Below are 21,213 nucleotides of genomic sequence, written 5' to 3'. Positions count from 1 at the left end.
TGCTCCTGATCCTGCTCCTGCCTGCTCCTGATCCTGCTCCTCCTCCGCCCACTGTGACGATGACCATGGCAGCAACGAGGGCCCACTGCATAGTCGCACCGGCGACCGGGCCCGGGCTGTCAGTGCCCGGGAGCCCTCGATGACTAAAAAAGACTCATTGGTGTTCTAAATTTATACTTTTTATTTGTACCGAGATATTGTATTTTAAATTCAAATATTTGTTCCAGATATTCAGCTTTTTTTAAGTAGATATCACAACCATTATAATTTGAGACCACCGGTAGTTTTTGTTACCCCTACCCACACTATTCTCCTTGTTTTTGTTCTAAACGTACCCCCTATTTGGTACTACCCCCACCCTGCGGTAAACATATTTGACCTCTTTTTCCACGGTAAACTAGGGACCCCCACCCCCAACTTGATCTCCATACCCCTACTACCCCTCTTTCTCGGACCCTACCGTCCGAAGACCCTACTACCCCATAAATTAACCCACCAACGACCCCCACCCCCTAGGGCTGCTGCCTCTTTACATGCCAAGAAGGACACAGACCAGTGTAAACTGACCCCAGTACCCCCCCTGTTGCTCCATGGCCCCCATTGACCACCCCTACCCTTACCCACCCCTGTGACCACTCCCGTCACCATCTGCCTACCAAACTCACCCCACCCACCCCTTCATCGACGATAGCAATCGTAACAGTAGTGTAACGATCTACTTATCCTAGTGCTCGTACCGCTCAGCCATGCCGCTACTCCCCGTCCTCCTTACTCCCGTTCAAGACCCCCAGCAGCCTTCATCCTCCTCCCAGCAGCCAGTCATCTGCAACCTCCCCCTCCTTGCTGATGCTGCCTTCCTCCTGTCCGCCCCCAACCTCGCAGTCTTCCAATTCCTTCAGAACCAACAGCCCTCTATTGATCCAGTGCAGCTGCTACTGCAAGCGTCTGCTGAGTTACCGTCAACGTCGGAGGAGGTCAGGGATGATGCGTTGGATTCACCAAGACTGGAATACTTGTTTGCTTCCAACCAGCAGGACCAACAGGAGCAGAGGAACCAAGAAAGAGAGGCAGACAACAACCCTACAGCAAAAGACGAAAGAGCGCGCAACGGGCAAGTCAACTGGCATGCGATCTGCGAGCAGATCATAACAACGTGGTTTGAAACGATTGTCAAGGTGCAGGACTCCAGGTTCAAGCAGCAGCTCGACTCACAGATGATGTACTGCTGCAAGATGCGGCTCAAGTGCACGAAGCGGTCAGTTCTGGCCTTCCTTCATCTCTGCGCAGTGAACGAGCTCATCTTCCTCGAGTTCGAGGATGATCCTGACAAAGGATTCTGCGGCATCTCCGGTTTCCAGGTGGCCCCCAACAGGAGCAACGAGTTTTACAACAGGTATGCCCAGATGTGAGATTGAAAACCAGGAAGGGTGAGAAGCGTGTAGGGTATAGATGATGACGCTGATCATATGACCCTGTGAACATGGAAGCTAGAAAGTAGACATCAACACGATCACCTGTTAGCAAACAGGTTCCTTTGGCATCGTAGTTAGAGAAGACAGAGTCCCCCCGCACACTACAGTTCACGAGTGGCAGCAGTACTAACATGACGGTTGCAGGTTTGTTACCTTGAGGCGCGGGAGCTTTCAGGGCTTCGATCCCAGGAACGACACACATCACAACGAGAAGATGAAGATATCTCATGTAGAAGAGCATTCGATCCGCAACATCTTCAGGAATGTTTGCCTCGTACCGAAAGATCCTGCTCACTGGGTGGAAGCCTTTGAAGGTCAGATCCCCTTCACGTTCAACAAGCCCAAGAAACAAGCGTTCCCCCGCGGTTTGCGCGCCATGAGAGCCGGTCGCTCCCGCAGCGGTCACGTCTCGCCCAACCTTAGTTGGGGATGAAAGCTCCTACCGCTGTTGAAACCTTAGAATACAACAAGATCTACATACCTCCTCCTTGCTCGTCTCCCTCCCCTCGTCACAAACTCCTCTACTGCACACTTGAAATCAGCATCAAAGGGTCTCAGATGCAAGAGGAATGAGCTGACAAGCTGGGGGCCTAGCAGTCAGACTGGACATACTTGCCATGTCTGATGTGGAATATCATAAGATCTGACAAATCAGTTCTCCATGTTCCTGTGTCCTATCCTCTCCCGTCCTGTCTTCTCCTGTCCTGTCCTTCTCCTCCCCTCGTCCTCTCCCCTCCCCTCGTCTTCTCTCCTCTCCTCTCCTCTCCTCTCCTCTCCTTTCCTCTCTTCTCCTGTCCTGTCTTCTCCTATCCTCTCCTGTCCTGTCCTGTCCTATCCTATCCTATCCTATCCTATCCTATCCTATCCTATCCTATCCTATCCTGTGTCTACGATATCGCTGGTTGGTGTTTCTACTGAAAGCCTTCATATTTTGTGATCCAATGCATTATTGTCCGTTGCAATGTCACATCTTGTAGCAGATATATGTAACCTTACACTGTCAACCATCACATTACCCGTGTAGAAAAGCAAACTGTTCCAGCAACAAACGGGTAGAAGATGTTGCAAGAAAGAACCAATACGTTGATTTTCACTCATCCAACATAACAAGCTACAAGTTTTAATCTTGTTTTAACCATCGTCTATTTATTCCCTCAGAGACTCCCTAACGATTTTGGCGACTTTGATCAAATACCCCAGAGCCGGTATGCCATGAGTCTTTCTTGCCTTCTTCTGATCGAGTTTCTGCAGTTTCTGAAGGATTGCGGTCATTGTCTTCTTTGCAACCTTCTTGCCCTTGTGTCTTGTCCCTGGAGAAATCTCAACCTCCTCGCTGCTGCTTCTCCTCTGCAGGATTTCGGTGGTTGTCAAATGACGAACGAGGGCAACAACCAGCACGCACAACTCCACCTCCTCTCGGACTTCGCTCTCGCTCATGTGACGCGCACCAGCCCCCATGAGGGGGTCTAGAGTGCCTTCATACTCGCTTGCAAACTTCTCCCATGAGGGACAAGAGTCGTCCAAGTCCATGGAGGTACAGCAGCTGCCGAGGAGTATGCCCTCCACTACCTGTGCTGCGAAGACGCTGTCGTCGAAGTGAAGCAGCTTCAGCTTCAGCTTCAGGCTGGCGACTTTCTCCCACTCTCGCTTCCAACACCTCCTAAACCTCTCTGACTTCCAGCATGACTTGGTGACGAGCTGGTGCAGGTCCAACCACGCAGAGTCGGACGGGCAGCGACAGTCTCCTTCACCGACGAGGCTCATGACCTCAATGATGGACGGGCCCAGCGTCTCTTCGTGCACACCAGACGCCACCAGGAGCTCCCTTACGCAAGTTCCTTCTCCGAACTGACCGTCGTAGAGCTTGCAGAGGTCGATCAGGAACGGGACGTAGGAGCCATAGGGGCTCTGGTTCTTCTGCTTGGACCTCAACTCATGTACAAACACCATCAGGTCTGCAAAGAGCCGGTTGTTCCTCACAAAGTTCTCCAGCTGGTCCCCAGGTAGACGTTGCGCGCCACATACCAGCACCTCCTTCAGCTGGCTCATCCTGACATCGCTCGAGCCAGCGTGCTTGCCCAGTAGCTTGCAAGCAGCACGGAGGAGGTTGACTGACAGGTAGCGGTTCATCCGGAGACAAGTCCTTGCGCTCGTGAGGAACGAGTCACATTCCTCTCCTGACGACAAGAGAACGTTGTGCAGCATGCTCTCTTGCGCTGCGTGCAGCCCTCTGGGCCCGGCCATCGCTGCTGCTCCCGGCACATCGCTCAAGGCCAGGGCGAGCACGTCCTCGCAGCCACTGGGAACAGACTTGGGCTGTACTGGGGATCCGCAGGAGCCTTCAGGCGCAAGGGCAACCCTGAAATTACACTCCCCAACACTGTCGACCTTCTCAGGAGATGCCGTGTGAGCGACTAGTGTTGGTAAACCCTGTCGACTTGTCTGAGACTGGTCATCCATACACTCCACATCCGCCATGTCGCTCGTACTAACGATGTCGACCTTCTGAGGAGATCGGTTCTCAGTGTTGTCGCCCGAGACAGCGTCTACACTTGATAGCGTCAGTACCTCGGAGGGAGCCTTGCTCTTGTCTGTGTCTGCCGTGTGAGCGACTAGTGTTGGTAAACCCTGTCGACTTGTCTGAGACTGGTCATCCATACACTCCACATCCGCCATGTCGCTCGTACTAACGATGTCGACCTTCTGAGGAGATCGGTTCTCAGTGTTGTCGCCCGAGACAGCGTCTACAGTTGATAGCGTCAGCACCTCGGAGGGAGCCTTGCTCTTGTCTGTGTCTGCCGTGTGAGCGACTAGTGTTGGTGCACCCTGTCGACTTGTCTGAGACTGGTCATCCATACACTCCACATCCGCCATGTCGCTCGTACTGACGATGTCGACCTTCTGAGGAGATCGGTTCTCAGCGTTGTCGCGCGACAGCGTCCGCAGCTCGGAGGGAGCCTTACTCTTGCCCGTGTCTGTTGAGTGTGCAACTGGTGCTGGTGTGCTCTGTGGACTTGTCTGAGACCGGGCAGCCTTCCTACGTGGAGTTGGGCCTCGCCCAGAGGGGCTTGTGACTGTTAGGAAGCTGGCCTCGAAGATGGAAGTCTTTCGCCTGACTCTTCTCTCTGTCGTACACAGCATCGCACTACCAGGGTGATCAAACTCGAGCTTCTTCAACACTGCCGGCTTGCGTTTGATCTTCGTTTGCGGGGTAGCAGCCAGGTCGCAAGATTTCCAGGAGCTTGTACTGTCACCGTTGCTGATGGAAGCCGGAGAGTCGATGACAATCACTTCCACACACGCGCTTGAAGAGTCATCAGGCTTCTGCCACCATGACATCAGATCGAGCAATCCCTGATGGCTGCCTTGAAAGCTCACCTTTGCTAGTCCGAGATCAAGGATCTCACAAGAACAGCTGTTGGTACTCGTCGAATACTGTGCAGCTGTGTCCTGGAACTCATCTTCCCTCGAGTGGTTATCAACCTTGACAGCAGTCTCGTTTGAAACAGGAGGCTGCCAGGAAGAAAGAGAGTGATCCATTGTTGTCGCAGTCATCTACAGGATACCTCTGTAGTCTCTTTCTTCGTTTCAGCCTCGCGTTGCCTTCCTTCTGACTGCTGTGAACAAATGAATCAATGTTCTTGTGCACAGTTACATGGATATGACTCATACGTTTGATTCTTTTGTGCACAGACCAGATCCAAAAGCTATCGAGCTTTCGAGCTTTTTGAAATATCGCTGGATACCCAACATCTGCAAGTTATATCAGATCAATGCAGTATAATCAAGGAGATCAAATCTGTTCTGTGTTCTATGTTTGTGTGATGTTATGCCTCTCTCGAAGAAATCTAAATTTACAAGATAAAAGAAAATCCCAGGTCATCCCATCATGACATCTTCACTCGTGTACTTCCTCCTTCTTAGCTCCCCTTCCAGTACTTTTGACGATTTCTACATTAAATGCCACCAGGAGCTCTTGCGATCCTGCTTCTTGATTCTCTATCTCTCTTGTGATTCATCTACGTGTATATCTCATCCCCCCTCCTCTTCTTCTCCTCGTTCCTCCCTTGTCTCCATACTTTCGCCAAGCCATTTCCCGAGGGCGGGAACCACACAACCCCCACAGCGGACTACCCACCCAGTTCACTTCGTTCAACTTTCGAAATATATTTAGATATATTTCATCAAAGTTTAAACTATTGTGTCATAATTTCGATAAATTACCTCAAACCTACTATGTGATTTCTGCAATTCCCCACCCGACCCCACCCCACCACACCACACCCTCAATTTGAACTTGCCTCACCATTTTTCCCACCAAATCCTCCAGTTCAAATTTCAGTCACAAGACTTTTGAAATGTCACGCCTCCCGGGCCGAGTCCCACCAGGGCCATCCGATCGTGGTGACGCCACTGGCACGGGCCGGGCAACAACCGAGTCAGTTGATTATCGGCACTTACTCCGTATACACTGCGACTTGAAACGTGGGATCGGACTCCGGCGGTACTTAACTTGATTTTGAGTCAAGTAGTTCGCACTGACGGCCGCGCACTGGGCCCCCGGGCCCGGCGGCGGGACTCACTTATGACTCAGTACCGTAGTACGGTCCGGGCCGCCTGAAATCGCCGGGCCCGCCTCGGTCCGATGAGCTTCGGAAACGGTCACCCTTTACTCAAAGTTAAGTTAAAGATCAGTACGAAGACAATCAGGAGAGGTCACGAGTCAGTAGTGCTTACGAGGGCGGTTTTAAGTTAAATTTGACACCGTCAGTACTACTGGTAGTGACTCATGGAGTAGTAGCCCGATCATTTCAGGCTCAAACTTGAGATTCCGGCAGATCATTACCGAAAGATAAGCACACCAGGGGAAAATTTGAAATCTTGAGAGAGGATTCTAATACCTCGCATCGAATGTTGGAAGAAGTCAAAACTCTGACAGGACGCAAGGCGAGTAACCTTTCCCTTCTTTACTTTCATAAACGCTATTTTTAGAAAAAAATCCTGCTGTCACAGAGTACAAGTTAATCCGTTTACAATTTGTCTTTTAGACTTTGTACTCGCTATATACATATACATGTACATGTATTTGTAAGATGATGCCGAAGTTGATGAGTTGAATTTTTCGAACCTCCAAAAGATATGCTCTAATTTTGCTCTTTGTTTTCAAAATAATTTCTTTTGTTTTTTAAATGGCCTGTGATCGTCGGATCTTCGAGCTACCACCCGTGGTAACACTCCGTTACCCCTTCTATGACCCCCATTTTTCTAGTATCAAGTACCCCTCCACATGGCTCATGCTGTAACCCAGGGGTGGCAATATTTAACTTCCAGCAACTCCTCCTACATACCCTTCCCTCCCCCGCTTCTCCGCACCGCACGCCCCAAGCCCCAGCAGAAGCCATGCCGACAGCCATGCCGACAGCCATGCCGACAGCCATGCCGACAGCCATGCCGACAGCCATGCCGACAGCCATGCCGACAGCCATGCCGACAAACATGACCGCAGCCATGCGTGACGAGAGGAGAGAGTGGCTCCTCAGGCGCTCTTCTTCTGCTTCCGACCTCTCAGTCTCCTCCTTGGGATCTGCAAGCTCGCCGGAATCAGCAGCATCTCAAGGGTCTTCCAGGCGCAACCTCCGCGTGAGCTTCTCGCAAGTCGACGAACAGCTTGATCGCCGTCACAACCGTATCCGCACCTTGACGAAGCAGCTTGTTCCAAGCGCGAGCATGCCTAACTTGCATGCTCGCCATGCCGACAATGACGAGGATGAGCCATTGCACTCTCCGGTGTTGGATCAGCTCTCCGAAGTAGTCTTGAGCATCTTGCCTCGACGCCACTCCTTGAACGACTTGCAGACGACAGAAAGTCAGAAACGTACCATCCTCAAGAGCGAGTCCACCCTCCAGTCAAACAGAACAGGCCGAAGGAAGTCGGACATCGCTCGATACGAGCTGAGCAAGACCTACACGTGTCTGGGCAGCAAGGAAGAGGCCAAAGAGACCAGGCCAAAAGCCACCTCCGCTCCAAAACTCGAGCAGAGGAAGACTCCAGAGCCTGCAGAGGGTGAGCTCAAGGTTGAATCTGGTTTATCTCATCTCTGGGACAACTGTAAGAAAATGAGCGACACATACCTTATAGGGGCTATCCAGACTCTTGAGCAAGTTTTCGTTCAGTGATGTTGATGTAGTTTACACAAGAGATTAGATTTGGTAGTGCACTATGTCAATTTCGTTTTCCAAGGCAATATATCCAACAGCCTTCACCTGAGCTACGTTTATACGAGAGCGTTTCTATTTATTGTCCTCCACGATCTTGTTCCCTGTCGTCGGGCTCTGGGAAAAGGCAAACATGAGTTACACATACCTGACAACTAGACTTGAGAGCTGGACAACGAGCTAGAGGGAGCAAGACAATACGAATCAAATCATCCCTGGATCATGATCTGTGAAAAAACTTGTTGTCACACCCGTAGCTTTACGGGTTTGTACAGGGTTGCAGACGTCTACAGCAAATGTTCAAGGCAACTCCGCTGGATCGCATACAAAGGTGAAGAGTAGAGATATGAAGTTTATTTGATAACGCCAACACACTTTTGATTCGTAGCACACACAGCAAGGGAAAGGACAGACCACCTTAGCAGTTGTTGACGATGCTTTCATAATCGAGGGGAACCACCAGGAATGTGAGGCTCCTCACGCATGAGCGAGCATCCCTCGTGCGTCCGCTTAGGTCTGCTGCCTGCTCCTCCTCAAGGTTCATCTAATCGTACTGCCGTTAGAGCCCTTGCTTCTCCTCGAGGTTCAGCCAATCTTACAGTACAGGAGATACCACCCGTACTTGGCACACTCTGTCGCCCAACAGGGGTTGTTATCCAGAAGCCCGGTGGCCGTTAGAGCTCTTGCTGCCCTCATGGCTGTAAGACAAGACCATGGCTTCTCTTGCTGCCCACTCCTGCTCAATAAGATTCATTCCTGCGGAGGCTTGAGCTCGCCTTCACAGAGCTCTGATACATGTCTGTCTCAAGTCTCGTTATCAATCATCTCCAGCTCTCGGTAAAGCGTGAGCAAAAGGGCAACTGAAGATATGATGAGAAGATGCCTCAAGACCTGTAAACAGGTCTTGTATTTGTGTTCCTGATTTGAGATTTGCGCTTGCGCTAGACAAGCTCTCGTATAAACGTAGCTCAGGTGAAGGCTGTTGGATATATTGCCTTGGAAAACGAAATTGACATAGTGCACTACCAAATCTAATCTCTTATGTAAACTACATCAACATCACTGAACGAAAACTTGCTCAAGAGTCTGGATAGCCCCTATAAGGTATGTGTCGCTCATTTTCTTACAGTTGTCCCAGAGATGAGATAAACCAGATTCAACCTTGAGCTCAACCTCTGCAGGCTCTGGAGTCTTCCTCTGCCCGAGTCTTGGAGCGGAGGTGGCTTTTGGCCTGGTCTCTTTGGCCTCTTCCTTGCTGCCCAGACACGTGTAGGTCTTGCTCAGCTCGTATCGAGCGATGTCCGACTTCCTTCGGCCTGTTCTGTTTGACTGGAGGGTGGACTCGCTCTTGAGGATGGTACGTTTCTGACTTCCTGTCGTCTGCAAGTCGTTCAAGGAGTGGCGTCGAGGCAAGATTCTCAAGACTACTTCGGAGAGCTGATCCAACACCGGAGAGTGCAATGGCTCATCCTCGTCATTGTCGGCATGGCGAGCATGCAAGTCAGCCATGCTCGCGCTAGGAACAAGCTGCTTCGTCAAGGTGCGGATCCGGTTGTGACGGCGATCCAGCTCTTCGTCGACTTGCGAGAAGCTCACGCGGAGGTTGCGCCTGGAAGACCCTTGAGATGCTGCTGATTCCGGCGAGCTTGCAGATCCCAAGGAGGAGAATGAGATCGGCATGCTTGTCGGCATGTTTGTCGGCATGGCTTCTGCTGTGATGCTGGCGACGCGGCAGGTAAAGCGACAGGGTTCGTTCACGAGGAAGTGCTATGAAGATTCGGAAGCAAGCGGCCTGTTCTGTACTCACCCAGTCTGCCGTCCGCGCGAGCCTGAGGGGGGGGCATGTTGAGGCCCAGAGCTTAGGGTGGCACTTAGAAGATTGACGAGCTTGAGCCGCCGCGGAGGGTCGTGGTCCACTGCAAGCCTGATATGAATCGCAAGAGATGAAGTTCAATTGATATGCCAGTCACGGGGATCGGATGACGCGATTGATATCATCGGGTCACGTGACCTCTCAACCACCCCCAGGACTCCCCGAGGTGACTACCGGTAGCGCGTCACGTCACGTCACGTGAGTTTACTGAAAGTTAAGCCGACTCTTTTTACTGCCGGGCTGATGAAATAGTTGGTTTTCAACCTCACGGCAATCGAACAAACTACTTTTCGATCGAAGTACAAAAAGTTTACTACACACTTTACTTTAAAAAATGATATCATTAATGGCCTCCTCGACTCTCCTGATTGTCCTCCTACTGATTTTTAACTTAACTTTGAGTAAAAGTTCAGTAGCGGTAAGTAGTCCCCGAGCGCTCCGGGCCCGGGCCGCCTGAGCCCGGCCCGCGGCGAGGCCCGGCCCCGGGGGGGCACGTAACGATTGGAGTAACGGTTGTGTCAAATGGCATGGCGACATCTCTTTGCAGGAGGAGGCGCGGGAGAAGGAGGAGGAGGATCATGGTGACTGAAGGAGACAGAGAGAGGAGGAGGAAGTGAAGGAGGCAGAGAGAGGACGAGGAAGTGAAGGGGACAGAGAGAGGACGAGGAAGTGAAGGAGACAGAGAGAGGACGAGGAAGTGAAGGAGGCAGAGGCAGGAGGCCTGTGGAAGTGAAGGAGGCAGAGGCAGGAAGAGGAAGTCAGTGAACTGATGAGGTAGATGACTGAACTCAAGGAAGAGATCATGATTCAGCAACACTCGTGAAACGCAGATAAGATCCAATCCGATCCTCTCGTTGCATCGATGTCACTGTATTCCCACAGTGGGTTGAGTGTACTCGTGTTGTCATGCCTGCTGATGAATCTGGGTTTGGTTTGGGCTGCAATACCCGTGTCCATGCAGGACGGCGGTAAGATGGAAGTGCGCAGTGTAGAGGAGATTGTTTCCTGTGCGGGACAGGTGCGCACGACCAAGGATTCACAGGGGACGTATGCACTGATGCTTCCTGGTGGAGAGGCATACTCATGCTCCTGGTTGATTTCTCCTCCTTCAAGCTCGATTGCATCCGTGCAGTTTTCTCTGGGCCTGAATGCGAGCTTGGAATGCTCCAAGGATTTCTTCATTGAGATACTCGTGTGCCAAGATGTCTTCTGTGCGAGCAGATCGGCCTTTGGCACAGTCTGTGGTTCGACGTTGGAAAAGGTCCCTGTGAATTTCGGGCTTTACATCAATCTCACCATCTCAGCCATTCCGAGCCCGTCGGGCGTCAATTTCAGCTATGTCGGGTTGACTGAGGGTTGCACAAACGAGACTCATCCCATTAGAAGTAACTCGGGCCAGGTCTCTGAATCCATGGGAGCGAGTTCCGATGTCTGCAGTTGGCTGATCCAACCACCAGGAATATCGAGGGTTGTGCTGTCCTTGCGAACTTTTGATCTGGAGCAGACGAGTTGCACCAATCGGTCTGAGACTTACCGCGTGTATCGATGCCTCAGCATGGATTGCGCTGCTTCCGCTCTAGCACAGCTCTTTACTTGTGAGAACGTCTCCAACAGCACCATGTCACTGGACTCTGAGTATGGAGTGAAGATTGACCTTGATCGTTCCTTGTCAGACACATACACTTTGCAACTTACGTGGGACTCTTCGTACAGTAAGTGTCCTGCATCAGAGACCTTGCTGTCAAGTGAGATCATCAATGTGACCAACGGGTTTGGAGGCTGGCATTACAACTACAACTGTCAATGGTGGTTTTCACCGCCAAACGCGACTCATATCACTTCTCTCCTGCAAACCCGCCCAGTGCAAGACGCTCTTGCGCAGTTGAGACTTCAACTTTGGTCTTGCCCGTCTCAGGTGCTGTTGGACAGCGTTCAGGTTCGAGACGATTGTCACAGTGTATGGAATTTGAGTGCCTTCACCCATGAATCGTCTTACAACGTGACGTTCGCTCTTTCTTCCCTTGTAGTTTCATTCGAATCGATCGGCGGTTTTCAGGGTACAGCCTTTCAACTGTCTTTGTTCTCCCTTTCCTGTACCAACAAGCAGTTTGCCTTGCAAGGAGCTTCAACATGCACCAACTGTACGATTTGCCAGGAGGGAGAAGTTTTGATGTCAGCATGTTCAGCTCTGGAGGATTCTTTGTGTAAGGCATGCACTCCATGCGAGGCAAACCAATACATCGCAGCTCCTTGCAACCAGACTGCAGACAACCTGTGCAGGAATTGCTCCATGTGTAATGCAGGGCAAATCTTGTCAAAAGGGTGCACTGTAAATAGTGACACGGAGTGTGGAAATTGCCCAAATTTTTCAACCTCTCTAGATGGACAGACTTGTTCTTGCTTGCAAGGTTTTGAACGTTCAAATTCTAGCAGTACATGCACCCCCTGCAAGGCTGGCACATACAAAGATTCGGTAAACAACTCCTTGTGCAAGCCATGCCCTGAGTTTTCGACAAGCCCAGAAAGCAGCGAAACCTTGAACGATTGCGTGTGTTTAATCGGTTACTACAAAGCAAACGAATCTTGCATACCATGTGCTCTAGGCAAATACAAAGACACACTCGGAACACAGGAATGTACAACCTGTCCTGATCACATGACAACACAATTCGAAGGAAGCCTTTCCCTTCACCAATGTGTGTGCAAGTCAGGGTACACGGGACCAGACGGGGGCAGCAACTGCACGGCATGCGAGCCAGGCACGTACAAGGAGGACGCTGGCAACGCAAGCTGCGTGCCATGCGAGGCAGGCAAGTACTCGGAGGGGCGCGCGGCAGACAACTCGTCGACCTGTCAAGCATGCCCGGTCAACTCGTGGACCGCCGGGGTAGGGGGCGGGAGCTACACAGACTGCAAGTGCAAGGCAGGGTACACGGGACCAGACGGGGGCAGCAACTGCACGGCATGCGAGCCAGGCACGTACAAGGAGGACGCTGGCAACGCAAGCTGCGTGCCATGCGAGGCAGGCAAGTACTCGGAGGGGCGCGCGGCAGACAACTCGTCGACCTGTCAAGCATGCCCGGTCAACTCGTGGACCGCCGGGGTAGGGGGCGGGAGCTACACAGACTGCAAGTGCAAGGCAGGGTACACGGGACCAGACGGGGGCAGCAACTGCACGGCATGCGAGCCAGGCACGTACAAGGAGGTCGCTGGCAACGCAAGCTGCGTGCCATGCGAGGCAGGCAAGTACTCGGAGGGGCGCGCGGCAGACAACTCGTCGACCTGTCAAGCATGCCCGGTCAACTCGTGGACCGCCGGGGTAGGGAGCGGGAGCTACACAGACTGCAAGTGCAAGGCAGGGTACACGGGACCAGACGGGGGCGGCAACTGCACGGCATGCGAGCCAGGCACGTACAAGGAGGACGCTGGCAACGCAAGCTGCGTGCCATGCGAGGCAGGCAAGTACTCGGAGGGGCGCGCGGCAGACAACTCGTCGACCTGTCAAGCATGCCCGGTCAACTCGTGGACCGCCGGGGTAGGGAGCGGGAGCTACACAGACTGCAAGTGCAAGGCAGGGTACACGGGACCAGACGGGGGCGGCAACTGCACGGCATGCGAGCCAGGCACGTACAAGGAGACTCTCGGTCCACAGGAATGTACGACCTGTCCAGCATTTAGCTTTACCTTCGCTGAAGCAAGCAGCTTGATGCAAGCCTGTGTGTGCAAGGCAGGGTACACGGGACCAGACGGGGGCAGCAACTGCACGGCATGCGAGCCAGGCACGTACAAGGAGGACGCTGGCAACGCAAGCTGCGTGCCATGCGAGGCAGGCAAGTACTCGGAGGGGCGCGCGGCAGACAACTCGTCGACCTGTCAAGCATGCCCGGTCAACTCGTGGACAGCCGGGGTAGGGGGCGGGAGCTACACAGACTGCAAGTGCAAGGCAGGGTACACGGGACCAGACGGGGGCGGCAACTGCACGGCATGCGAGCCAGGCACGTACAAGGAGACTCTCGGTCCACAGGAATGTACGACCTGTCCAGCATTTAGCTTTACCTTCGCTGAAGCAAGCAGCTTGATGCAAGCCTGTGTGTGCAAGGCAGGGTACACGGGACCAGACGGGGGCAGCAACTGCACGGCATGCGAGCCAGGCACGTACAAGGAGGACGCTGGCAACGCAAGCTGCGTGCCATGCGAGGCAGGCAAGTACTCGGAGGGGCGCGCGGCAGACAACTCGTCGACCTGTCAAGCATGCCCGGTCAACTCGTGGACCGCCGGGGTAGGGAGCGGGAGCTACACAGACTGCAAGTGCAAGGCAGGGTACACGGGACCAGACGGGGGCGGCAACTGCACAACATGCGAGCCAGGCAAGTACAAGGAGACTCTTGGCTCATACGCCTGCCTGCTTTGCGCCAGGGACACTTATAGGGAGACGGAGGGAGCAACGCTGTCGTCTGACTGTTTGTCGTGCCCGAGTTATAGCGAGTCAGTTGCTGGGTCGACATCTGTCGCCGACTGCCTGTGCTCGTCAGGGTATGGATACTACAACGACTCGTGCCAGGCATGCCAGGCAGGCAAGCACAAGATCAGGACTGCCAACGTCGTTTGCGAGGATCCTTACGGCATAGGTGAAGGCTGCTACATAGACGGCAACTTGTCCAACGCATGCTTCAACGGTCCGTCAGGGGTCGCCATCCTCCAGCTGGGCTCGGACACCCTTGTGCTGGTCTCGGAGGTGGGAAATCACGTGGTAAGGTACATCAACGTCATCTCGTTGCAAGTCGGAACTCTCGCCGGTAGCGGTTACGTCGGTTTCGCTGACGGCGAGGCTCGTGCTGCCATGTTCAACCACCCGATCGCTCTCGCCACGTCACCGGACAACTCAATCGTGCTCATCGCCGACGGTTTCAACCATCGCGTCCGCAGTTTCAACGTCTCCAACATGTCCATCTCAACCTTGGCAGGCGACGGAGGCGCTGGGTTCCAAGACGGCATCGGCACTGACGCCAAGTTCAACTTTCCGAGTGCCCTGAGCTTCTTCGGGGATGGTACCAAGGTTGCAGTGACCGATATGTATAACAACAAGATCCGGATCATCACTCTTGATAGCAAGCTAGTCACGACCCTCCCCATCGTCAGTAGCAGCGGATACTCTCCTGATTTCGTTTATCCGGCAGGCATCTCGATAAGAGCAGGCAATGCGCTACTTCTTGTTTCTCCTCTTCACAACTGTGTTCTTGTTCTCTCAACCAACTGTGTTCTTGTTCTCTCAACCAACTGTGTTCTTGTTCTCTCAACCAACTGTGTTCTTGTTCTCTCAACCAACTGTGTTCTTGTTCTCTCAACCAACTGTGTTCTTGTTCGCTCGACTCACTTGTACTGCTCAGGTGATGTCTCGGCGTTCGTTACAGATCAATACAGGAGCGACTTGGTGGAGGTAGACCTCACTGATGGTTCGATCCGAAGCAGAAGGAGCATGGCAACCGTCCGATGCCTTGATGGAAGCACACGACAGGTTAAGTGTGTTGCATGCTACTGCTCCTCCTGCTCCACCACCACCACCACCACCAACTCCTCCTTCTCCTCCTCTTCCTGCTTCTCCTTCTCCTTCTCTTCCTCCTCCTCCTCTTCATCCTCCTCCTCCTCGCTCCTCCTCCTCCTCCTCGCTCCTCCTCCTCTCGGTTCTATCTCTTTCTCAACCCGTGTATGTTCAGGTTGGGTTTTCCTTTCCTCGAGCTCTCGCGCTTTCGGGGAATTTTCTCCTCATCTCTGATTCAGACAACAACCAGGTGAACCAGTGCGAGTTGCGACTCCTTCGACCCCTCACGCGTTCATTTTCCCAGGTCCGGGTGCTGGACTTGCGATCCCAGATGATGTCAACGATCATGGCGGGGGGGCTGGTAGCGCCCCAGGGGCTGGCGGTACTCGAGGAGCATGGTATCGTCGTGATATGTAACGGCGGGAAGCATCAGGTCAGACTGGGAGGTGGCGGGGAGGAGGAGGAGTGAAGAAAGAGCAGGTGACGGTCGGGCTAATACAGAACCGTTCGTCTCAGTGTTTGTAAGTGTGACAAGCAACGCTGGAGCCGGAGCTAGTTCAACTCTGTTGTGATTGTTTATTCATTGTAATTGCATCAAGAATCTATTCCCAGGCCTCATCATCTTTGACTTGTCAACTATCCCATCCTCTTGGTTTTGAATTCTCCTCTCCCTCGTCCTTCCACCTGTCTCCCAGCTGCCAGCACGTCAGGTCAGGTAAGCTGAGAGCCTCGAGTACCGTAGACGTGTCGAGCATAGCGATATCGAGTCCTCCGCTCTTGGTCTACAGCAGCAGCGTCAGGCGGCAGTCCCTCCCTCCCTCCCTCCCTCCCTCCCTCCCTCCCTCCCTCCCTCCCTCCCTCCCTCCCTCACATCGCAGAACTCCCCGAACTTGATGGAGTCGCCCACCCACTTCGAGTAGAACATGGAGGGATCCAGAACCTGCGACGGCTCAGCAGCAGCCTCCTCCTCCTCCTCCTCCACCACCACCACCACCTTCTTCTTAGGCACGACCACTTCTCCACGGTAGGGGTCCTTCTTCTTCCTCCCCTTCTTCTCCTTCCGTCGTGCTTCTCGCTCAGCCTTGGCGGCCTCCCTAGCGGCCAGCAGTCTCTTCCAGTACCCATCCTCGGCCAACGTTATGTTTGCCTCCCTCGCAGCTGCCCGGAAGGTGTCGATGTCGCTGCCGAGCCAGGGGCGAGGATGGTCGCGACCGAGCTGATGGTAGTCGCCGGTCAAGCCGGAGAGAAACTTGGCCGCCTCGATCTCGAACGTCTCCAGCGCCCACTCCATCGGCGTTCCTCCCCACTCCGCGAAGCTGTTGGGATCTGCTCCGTAGTCGAGCAGGAGCTGGCAGACTTCGACTTGCCCCTTGGCAGCTGCGTAGTGGAGGGCAGTGCCGTTGTAGAAGCTCCTGGCGGAGACGTTCGCTCCTCGCTCGATGAGGTACTTGCAGGCCTCCACGTGCCCGTAGGAAGCTGCGTGCATGAGAGGGGAGTAGTGGACCTGGAACTCTTGCGGGTCCATCGGAGCTCCAGCGCTCAGCAGCCTCTCAATCTTGTCAACGTCTCCTGCAGCCTCGTCAGAGCCTTCGGACTCCCACTCCCACTCGCCTCTCACCGTCTGCTGCCGCTGACAGCAGCCGACTGTGAAGCTCTCTAGCAGGATCCTCGCTATCCATTTCATCCGGTACATTCAAGTTGGGAGTCGGATCCAACGACTGCTCTACCTCCACTCCTCTCTCCTCCGCATCCTTCACGTACTGAGCGATCTTGCGGTAGACCTCTTCGTCCCTGATCTCGTTCTCCTCGTTGAAGATCCCCAACGATCCGCAGGAAACGTTGTTGTCCTCAAAAATCCTCGCAAGGCTGTGCAGGTGCCGCGCGTCGGCGCTCTCCTCAGTAGCAAAGGTCAGGAAGGCCCTTTCGAAGTCGTTGAGCCCCTCGTGGATCCCAGGAAGCTCCCGCACTTGCGACAAGTTGCGGTAGACGGGAACGACTTGAAGGCTACCCGGCATTACATCGTACTTCCTGCAATCCTCCATTGTCGCACAGATGGGCCTGCCAGCAACCGGCCGCATGTTGCTGTCGAAGGAGAGAGCTGCTGTGCGGCTGACTGACTTGATGAACTCAGCTCCCTCCCGGCATGATGCCTCCACGTTCTCCACGTCCCGCTCCTGCTCCTTGCTGGCCTCGGGGAATCCACCTCGAAGGCAGAGGAGGGACGGGCGGGTGTTGACAGTGGATGACGGCGATAGAGGAAGGATAAGCAGGAGGAGGGTAAAGGACGCGGTTGTATGCAAGGATCTCATGATGGGATGATAGATGTTGTCCCTGTATGTGAAATTGGGTTGAAGAGATGAGAATAGAGGAGTCGGGTGGTTGGAATGAAGTTAGAGGAGGGAGGAGGTAGAGATGTTAGGATGAGATTGCAGACGAAAAACTTGTGTTGACGCAGGAAAAAAGACAGAGTTAGAGAATCTAGTAGGGGGGGAGAGGAAAGATGCGAGAAGGAGGGTGAGAAAGTTAAATTTGATACCACAGAGGAGAAGTAGAGGTGAGAAGAGGTGAGAGAGGGAAAGGGAGGAAAGGTGAGGACGAGGACGAGGAGGACGAGGACGAGGACGAGAAGGAACGAGGAGGAACGAGGAGGACGAAGAGGAGGAGGAGGGAGGGGGGAGCGGCGGGTAGGTAGGATGAACTACACAGCATTGCGTTGCCTCTGATAAGGCGGATCAAAACGAGCCCGCCTCAGAGAGGAGGAGGGGATGAGGGGGGCTGAAAGATAAAGAGGGGCCGAGGTGGCGGGAATGGCAGGAAGCGAAGGCGAGTGAGGGAGAGAGAGGAGGAGGAGGAGGAGAGAAGAAGAGAGAAGAAGAGAGAGGAAGAGAGAGGAAGAGAGAGGAAACAAGAGGTTGAAGAGGAGAGAGTGAGGATCATGCTCAACAAGTGCTTCAGGTAGAGCATGACAGGAGTTCAGAATAATCCCCTTGGCATGTAAGGTTATCAGAGTAGCTCCAAGGAACTTCAGCCATGTCCACCAAAGTTCTCCTCGTCGTCCTCGTGATCTTCGTCGCCTGCTCGTATTCCTCCGAGGACGTCTCCTACGATCCCGTGAAGCTGGACAGCAGAGGCAAGAGCTTTCAAACGCCAGAGCTCAAGTTATCTCCTACCGGGCACAAGAAGGGCCCCCTGCCTAAGACGCCGCATGCTAAAGTGAAGACGCAAGGGAAAGCGAAGATGAGCGGTCTCAAGAAGCCGCGCGCGTACTCCAAGAGGGACTCCCTGAGTCCCGAGGCTCAGCTCCGTCCCCAGCACAAGGATCAAGTAGCTGAAGTCCTGGTCGGAAAGGACACTCCAGCTGAGCTAGGGCAGCAAGTCAGGTTGTCTCGGACAACTCTGAAAGAGAGGCCGTACCTTCCTGACAAGGGCGCCGGTGCTCCCTCCCTCCTCCCTCCTCCCTCCTCCTCCCTCCTCCTCCTTGTCCCGCTCCTCGTTCCTCCTCCTCCTCGTGGGTTGATCGGTGCTTCAGGACGGATCACAGCAGTACAGAAGGGTGGGATGAGCTGCATGGTGAAGTTTGACGGGTGCTGCTCCCTAAACGACCTGCCGTTTTTGACTTTCTTGCGTTGCAGAGACGCCGAGGAGTACCTGTTCAATGTTGGGGGGTTTGCCCCTTCCCCCCCGCTCCCCCCCCCCCCCCTCCTCCTCCTAGTCCACCGGTGCTGAGAAGGAGAGACGGTGATGAGCGTGTGCTGAAGAGGCTCCGCCCCTCAGCTACGGCTGTAGGCAGGCGACCTCGGCATGCCCAACTTGCAAGGCGGCGCGCTAGGCAGACTCGATGTGACCACCGTTGCGGGGAAGGGCCGACGGCTCATTCCTTTCAGCAAACCCTAAACCAGGTTGATTGGTCCGCGCCTGCTCGTCAGGAACGCACCACAACTTTGTCCTCTGTCGATTGCACTCGCGACGTCCAGGAGTCTGAGAGTCTATCCTGGAATATCAACACAAGAGATTCCCACTCGGTCCAGAGCTGCCGCGAGCGTCTGCCTTGGTATCCTCATGGCAGGGGGCTGTGCCCTCGTGGCACAGACGAGAGACGAGGCCCGCTCTTGCAGCATGGCCGTCTCAGAGCGTCAGCTCGTTCGCCTGCTCATGAGTTTACACACAATCTGAGTCTCTCCTCTCCTCTCCTCCTCCTCCTCCCTCCTCTCCTCCTCGCCCTCCTGAGCTTGTCTGACGCCCTGCTTGCTTTCAAGGACTGCACAACGAGTACGAACTGGCGATCGTACAGGTGGGAAGCTCCAGGGAGGCTGCTGAGTCACGGGATAACGTCGGATCCCCGCAGGCCGCGGTTGACGGCCCGAGAGCAAGGGACAAGGGAGATGAAGAGCAGGGCTCCGAGGCGAACTTGCCTCAGCCGTCTCAAGTGAGTTGCTGCCCGTCCCGACGGGCTGGAAGAAGGCTGAAGTTTGATCCAGTTCACTCCGGCTGGGCGGAAACCCTCGAAGCTGGAGGAGGAGGAGGAGGAGGAGGCAAGGTCAGCACTGCATCGACCTCTGACCTCCACTTCCCCTCGCGCCTGACATTCGCTCCTCCCCCACAGCCACAGAATGAACGAGACGTTCTCGCCCTCCGCCGCCCTCGAGAAGTATGCTGGGTCGCACGTAGCAGCGGTCTTCAGGTAGCTGCTCTGGAGCTTGCGTGACTGCTGGAGTTGTGGGTCGACGAGAGACAGACTGCTGTGACGAGTAGTCAGACTCCTGACGTCGTCGCAGAGATTCTCGCCTAGAGCTCTCGCAGCCGAGGAGGAGGAGAAGCTCGCACGACCATTTCTTTTCCTCCCAGGAGACGCCGCACAAAGGGTCCGACGGCAGGAAGTTCCGACAAGACCCCGACAGCGACACGAGCGAGGCCGTCGAGCGAGACTTCACCGTCTCCCCGGAGAACAACGAGCCGGGGGAACTGCGAGCAAGGATCAAGCTGCTGGAGCAGGAGGTGAGGAGCCTCCACTTGACACCTGCCATTGACCCTCGTCCTTGCAGATCGAAGTTGTCAAAGCAGGTCAGCTGGACTGGAGCTGGCCTCCCTCTTCCCCGATGCTGAGATCCTTCCCGCAGAGCTGTCGAATTCCGAATTCAACTTGAAGTTGGCCCACAGCGAACTTGAAATCTTGAAGGCCAGGAACGAAACCATGTCGAGACAGAGCAAACTGTCCCCAGAGCAGAATCTGGCCGTCCTGAGTGCTGAGAAGATGGAGATCGAGCAGCAGGTGGGCGCGAGCTGGGTTTTCTGTCCCTCTGTAAATTTTCGTTTTCAGTTCTACTCGCTGAACTCGAGGCTGCAAGTTCTGGAGATCGAGCGAGATCTGTTGAACAAGACTCTACAGTCCAGGTGAGGAGGAGTTGGGGGAGCAGTCGGAGCCGTTAAGACTGTAGTTGTCAAACTTGACTGCTGGATTTGTCACTGGAGTTGTCAAAGATTGTCAAACTTGACTGTAGTTGTCGAGCAGGAATCTCGATTTCGAGCTGTCAAACTACTGTGCCCACCAGCTGCAGTCGAGTGTCAACCGGCTCGAGTCAGAGAACGCTGCGATCAAGAGGTCGAGAGCAGTCGCTCCCGCGCGTTCTGAACGAGTTCTGACAGGATCCTGACGTCACTGCAAGTGGAACGACAGCACCTGCTGAGTGAGAACGCCGTGCTGAAGCATGTCAATGCTCGTCGAGGTACATGGGAAGAAGAAGTTTCGTGCCCCGACAGACTGACGTATCCGCAGCAGAGCCTGTGGTGAACGTGTCGCGAGCTCAGGTTGAGAGTGATTCTGTTTGAGGATGCTTGATCGGGATGGAGAGAAAGATGAGGAGGAGGAGGATGGAGATAGAAATAGAGATGGTGGTTGAGATGGTGGTAGTGAGGAGGAGGAGGAGGAGGAGGAGGAGGAGGAGGAGGAGAATAAGGGCTCACTGATTTGGTTCCCTTCATTGATTCAACAGGATTACGAGGAGGAGCCTCTCCAAGAGGTTTTGGATCGCTGCAGCACCTTGGGAGATCGGCTGGACATGCTCAGAGAAGCTCTTTTCTCGCAGGTTAGCCGCCCTCCTCCTCTCTCTCCTCTC

The 21,213-nt window shown here is 54.2% G+C and overlaps 10 protein-coding genes across 10 annotated transcripts; 7 read left to right on the top strand and 3 right to left on the bottom strand.

Annotated features, from left to right (window-relative positions):
* Positions 1–746: 746 nt before the first annotated feature.
* On the top strand, positions 747–1,905 carry GUITHDRAFT_148981 (hypothetical protein; the record flags this gene model as incomplete). The annotated part of the gene is made up of 2 exons (XM_005818847.1): positions 747–1,393; positions 1,617–1,905. 2 exons carry the CDS (start codon positions 747–749, stop codon positions 1,903–1,905), a joined length of 936 nt encoding a protein of 311 aa, XP_005818904.1.
* A 713-nt stretch (positions 1,906–2,618) lies between these two features.
* GUITHDRAFT_148980 (hypothetical protein) lies at positions 2,619–5,781 on the bottom strand (the record flags this gene model as incomplete). Its single annotated transcript, XM_005818846.1, has 5 exons — positions 2,619–4,796; positions 4,851–4,985; positions 5,039–5,089; positions 5,145–5,225; positions 5,779–5,781. 5 exons carry the CDS (start codon positions 5,779–5,781, stop codon positions 2,619–2,621), a joined length of 2,448 nt encoding a protein of 815 aa, XP_005818903.1.
* Positions 5,782–6,872: 1,091 nt separating this feature from the next.
* On the top strand, positions 6,873–7,649 carry GUITHDRAFT_148979 (hypothetical protein; the record flags this gene model as incomplete). The annotated part of the gene is made up of 1 exon (XM_005818845.1): positions 6,873–7,649. One exon carries the CDS (start codon positions 6,873–6,875, stop codon positions 7,647–7,649), a length of 777 nt encoding a protein of 258 aa, XP_005818902.1.
* A 1,098-nt stretch (positions 7,650–8,747) lies between these two features.
* GUITHDRAFT_121893 (hypothetical protein) lies at positions 8,748–9,392 on the bottom strand (the record flags this gene model as incomplete). The annotated part of the gene is made up of 1 exon (XM_005818844.1): positions 8,748–9,392. One exon carries the CDS (start codon positions 9,390–9,392, stop codon positions 8,748–8,750), a length of 645 nt encoding a protein of 214 aa, XP_005818901.1.
* Positions 9,393–10,423: 1,031 nt separating this feature from the next.
* On the top strand, positions 10,424–11,531 carry GUITHDRAFT_148977 (hypothetical protein; the record flags this gene model as incomplete). The annotated part of the gene is made up of 3 exons (XM_005818843.1): positions 10,424–10,579; positions 10,694–11,367; positions 11,498–11,531. The coding sequence occupies 3 exons, from the start codon at positions 10,424–10,426 to the stop codon at positions 11,529–11,531; spliced, it is 864 nt and encodes a 287-aa protein (XP_005818900.1).
* A 614-nt stretch (positions 11,532–12,145) lies between these two features.
* Positions 12,146–12,634, top strand: GUITHDRAFT_51857 (hypothetical protein; the record flags this gene model as incomplete). The annotated part of the gene is made up of 1 exon (XM_005818842.1): positions 12,146–12,634. A coding segment is annotated over one exon (489 nt), but the record flags the coding sequence as incomplete, so codon positions are not given.
* A 99-nt stretch (positions 12,635–12,733) lies between these two features.
* GUITHDRAFT_48854 (hypothetical protein) lies at positions 12,734–13,759 on the top strand (the record flags this gene model as incomplete). Its single annotated transcript, XM_005818841.1, has 3 exons — positions 12,734–13,075; positions 13,181–13,447; positions 13,505–13,759. Coding segments are annotated over 3 exons (864 nt in total), but the record flags the coding sequence as incomplete, so codon positions are not given.
* Positions 13,760–14,182: 423 nt separating this feature from the next.
* Positions 14,183–14,791, top strand: GUITHDRAFT_57527 (hypothetical protein; the record flags this gene model as incomplete). Its single annotated transcript, XM_005818840.1, has 1 exon — positions 14,183–14,791. A coding segment is annotated over one exon (609 nt), but the record flags the coding sequence as incomplete, so codon positions are not given.
* A 1,552-nt stretch (positions 14,792–16,343) lies between these two features.
* Positions 16,344–16,652, bottom strand: GUITHDRAFT_61749 (hypothetical protein; the record flags this gene model as incomplete). Its single annotated transcript, XM_005818839.1, has 1 exon — positions 16,344–16,652. A coding segment is annotated over one exon (309 nt), but the record flags the coding sequence as incomplete, so codon positions are not given.
* Positions 16,653–18,130: 1,478 nt separating this feature from the next.
* On the top strand, positions 18,131–20,926 carry GUITHDRAFT_121890 (hypothetical protein; the record flags this gene model as incomplete). Its single annotated transcript, XM_005818838.1, has 15 exons — positions 18,131–18,533; positions 18,630–18,684; positions 18,733–18,765; positions 19,075–19,151; positions 19,357–19,391; positions 19,446–19,526; positions 19,579–19,637; positions 19,704–19,781; positions 19,876–20,095; positions 20,143–20,161; positions 20,218–20,369; positions 20,418–20,491; positions 20,610–20,699; positions 20,744–20,823; positions 20,874–20,926. 15 exons carry the CDS (start codon positions 18,131–18,133, stop codon positions 20,924–20,926), a joined length of 1,509 nt encoding a protein of 502 aa, XP_005818895.1.
* Positions 20,927–21,213: the final 287 nt, after the last annotated feature.

Source organism: Guillardia theta (genome assembly GCF_000315625.1).
Source record: "Guillardia theta CCMP2712 unplaced genomic scaffold GUITHscaffold_263, whole genome shotgun sequence".
NCBI lineage: Eukaryota > Cryptophyceae > Pyrenomonadales > Geminigeraceae > Guillardia > Guillardia theta.
Note: the sequence above shows the minus strand (reverse complement) of the source record. Positions and strands in the feature narration are given on the sequence as shown.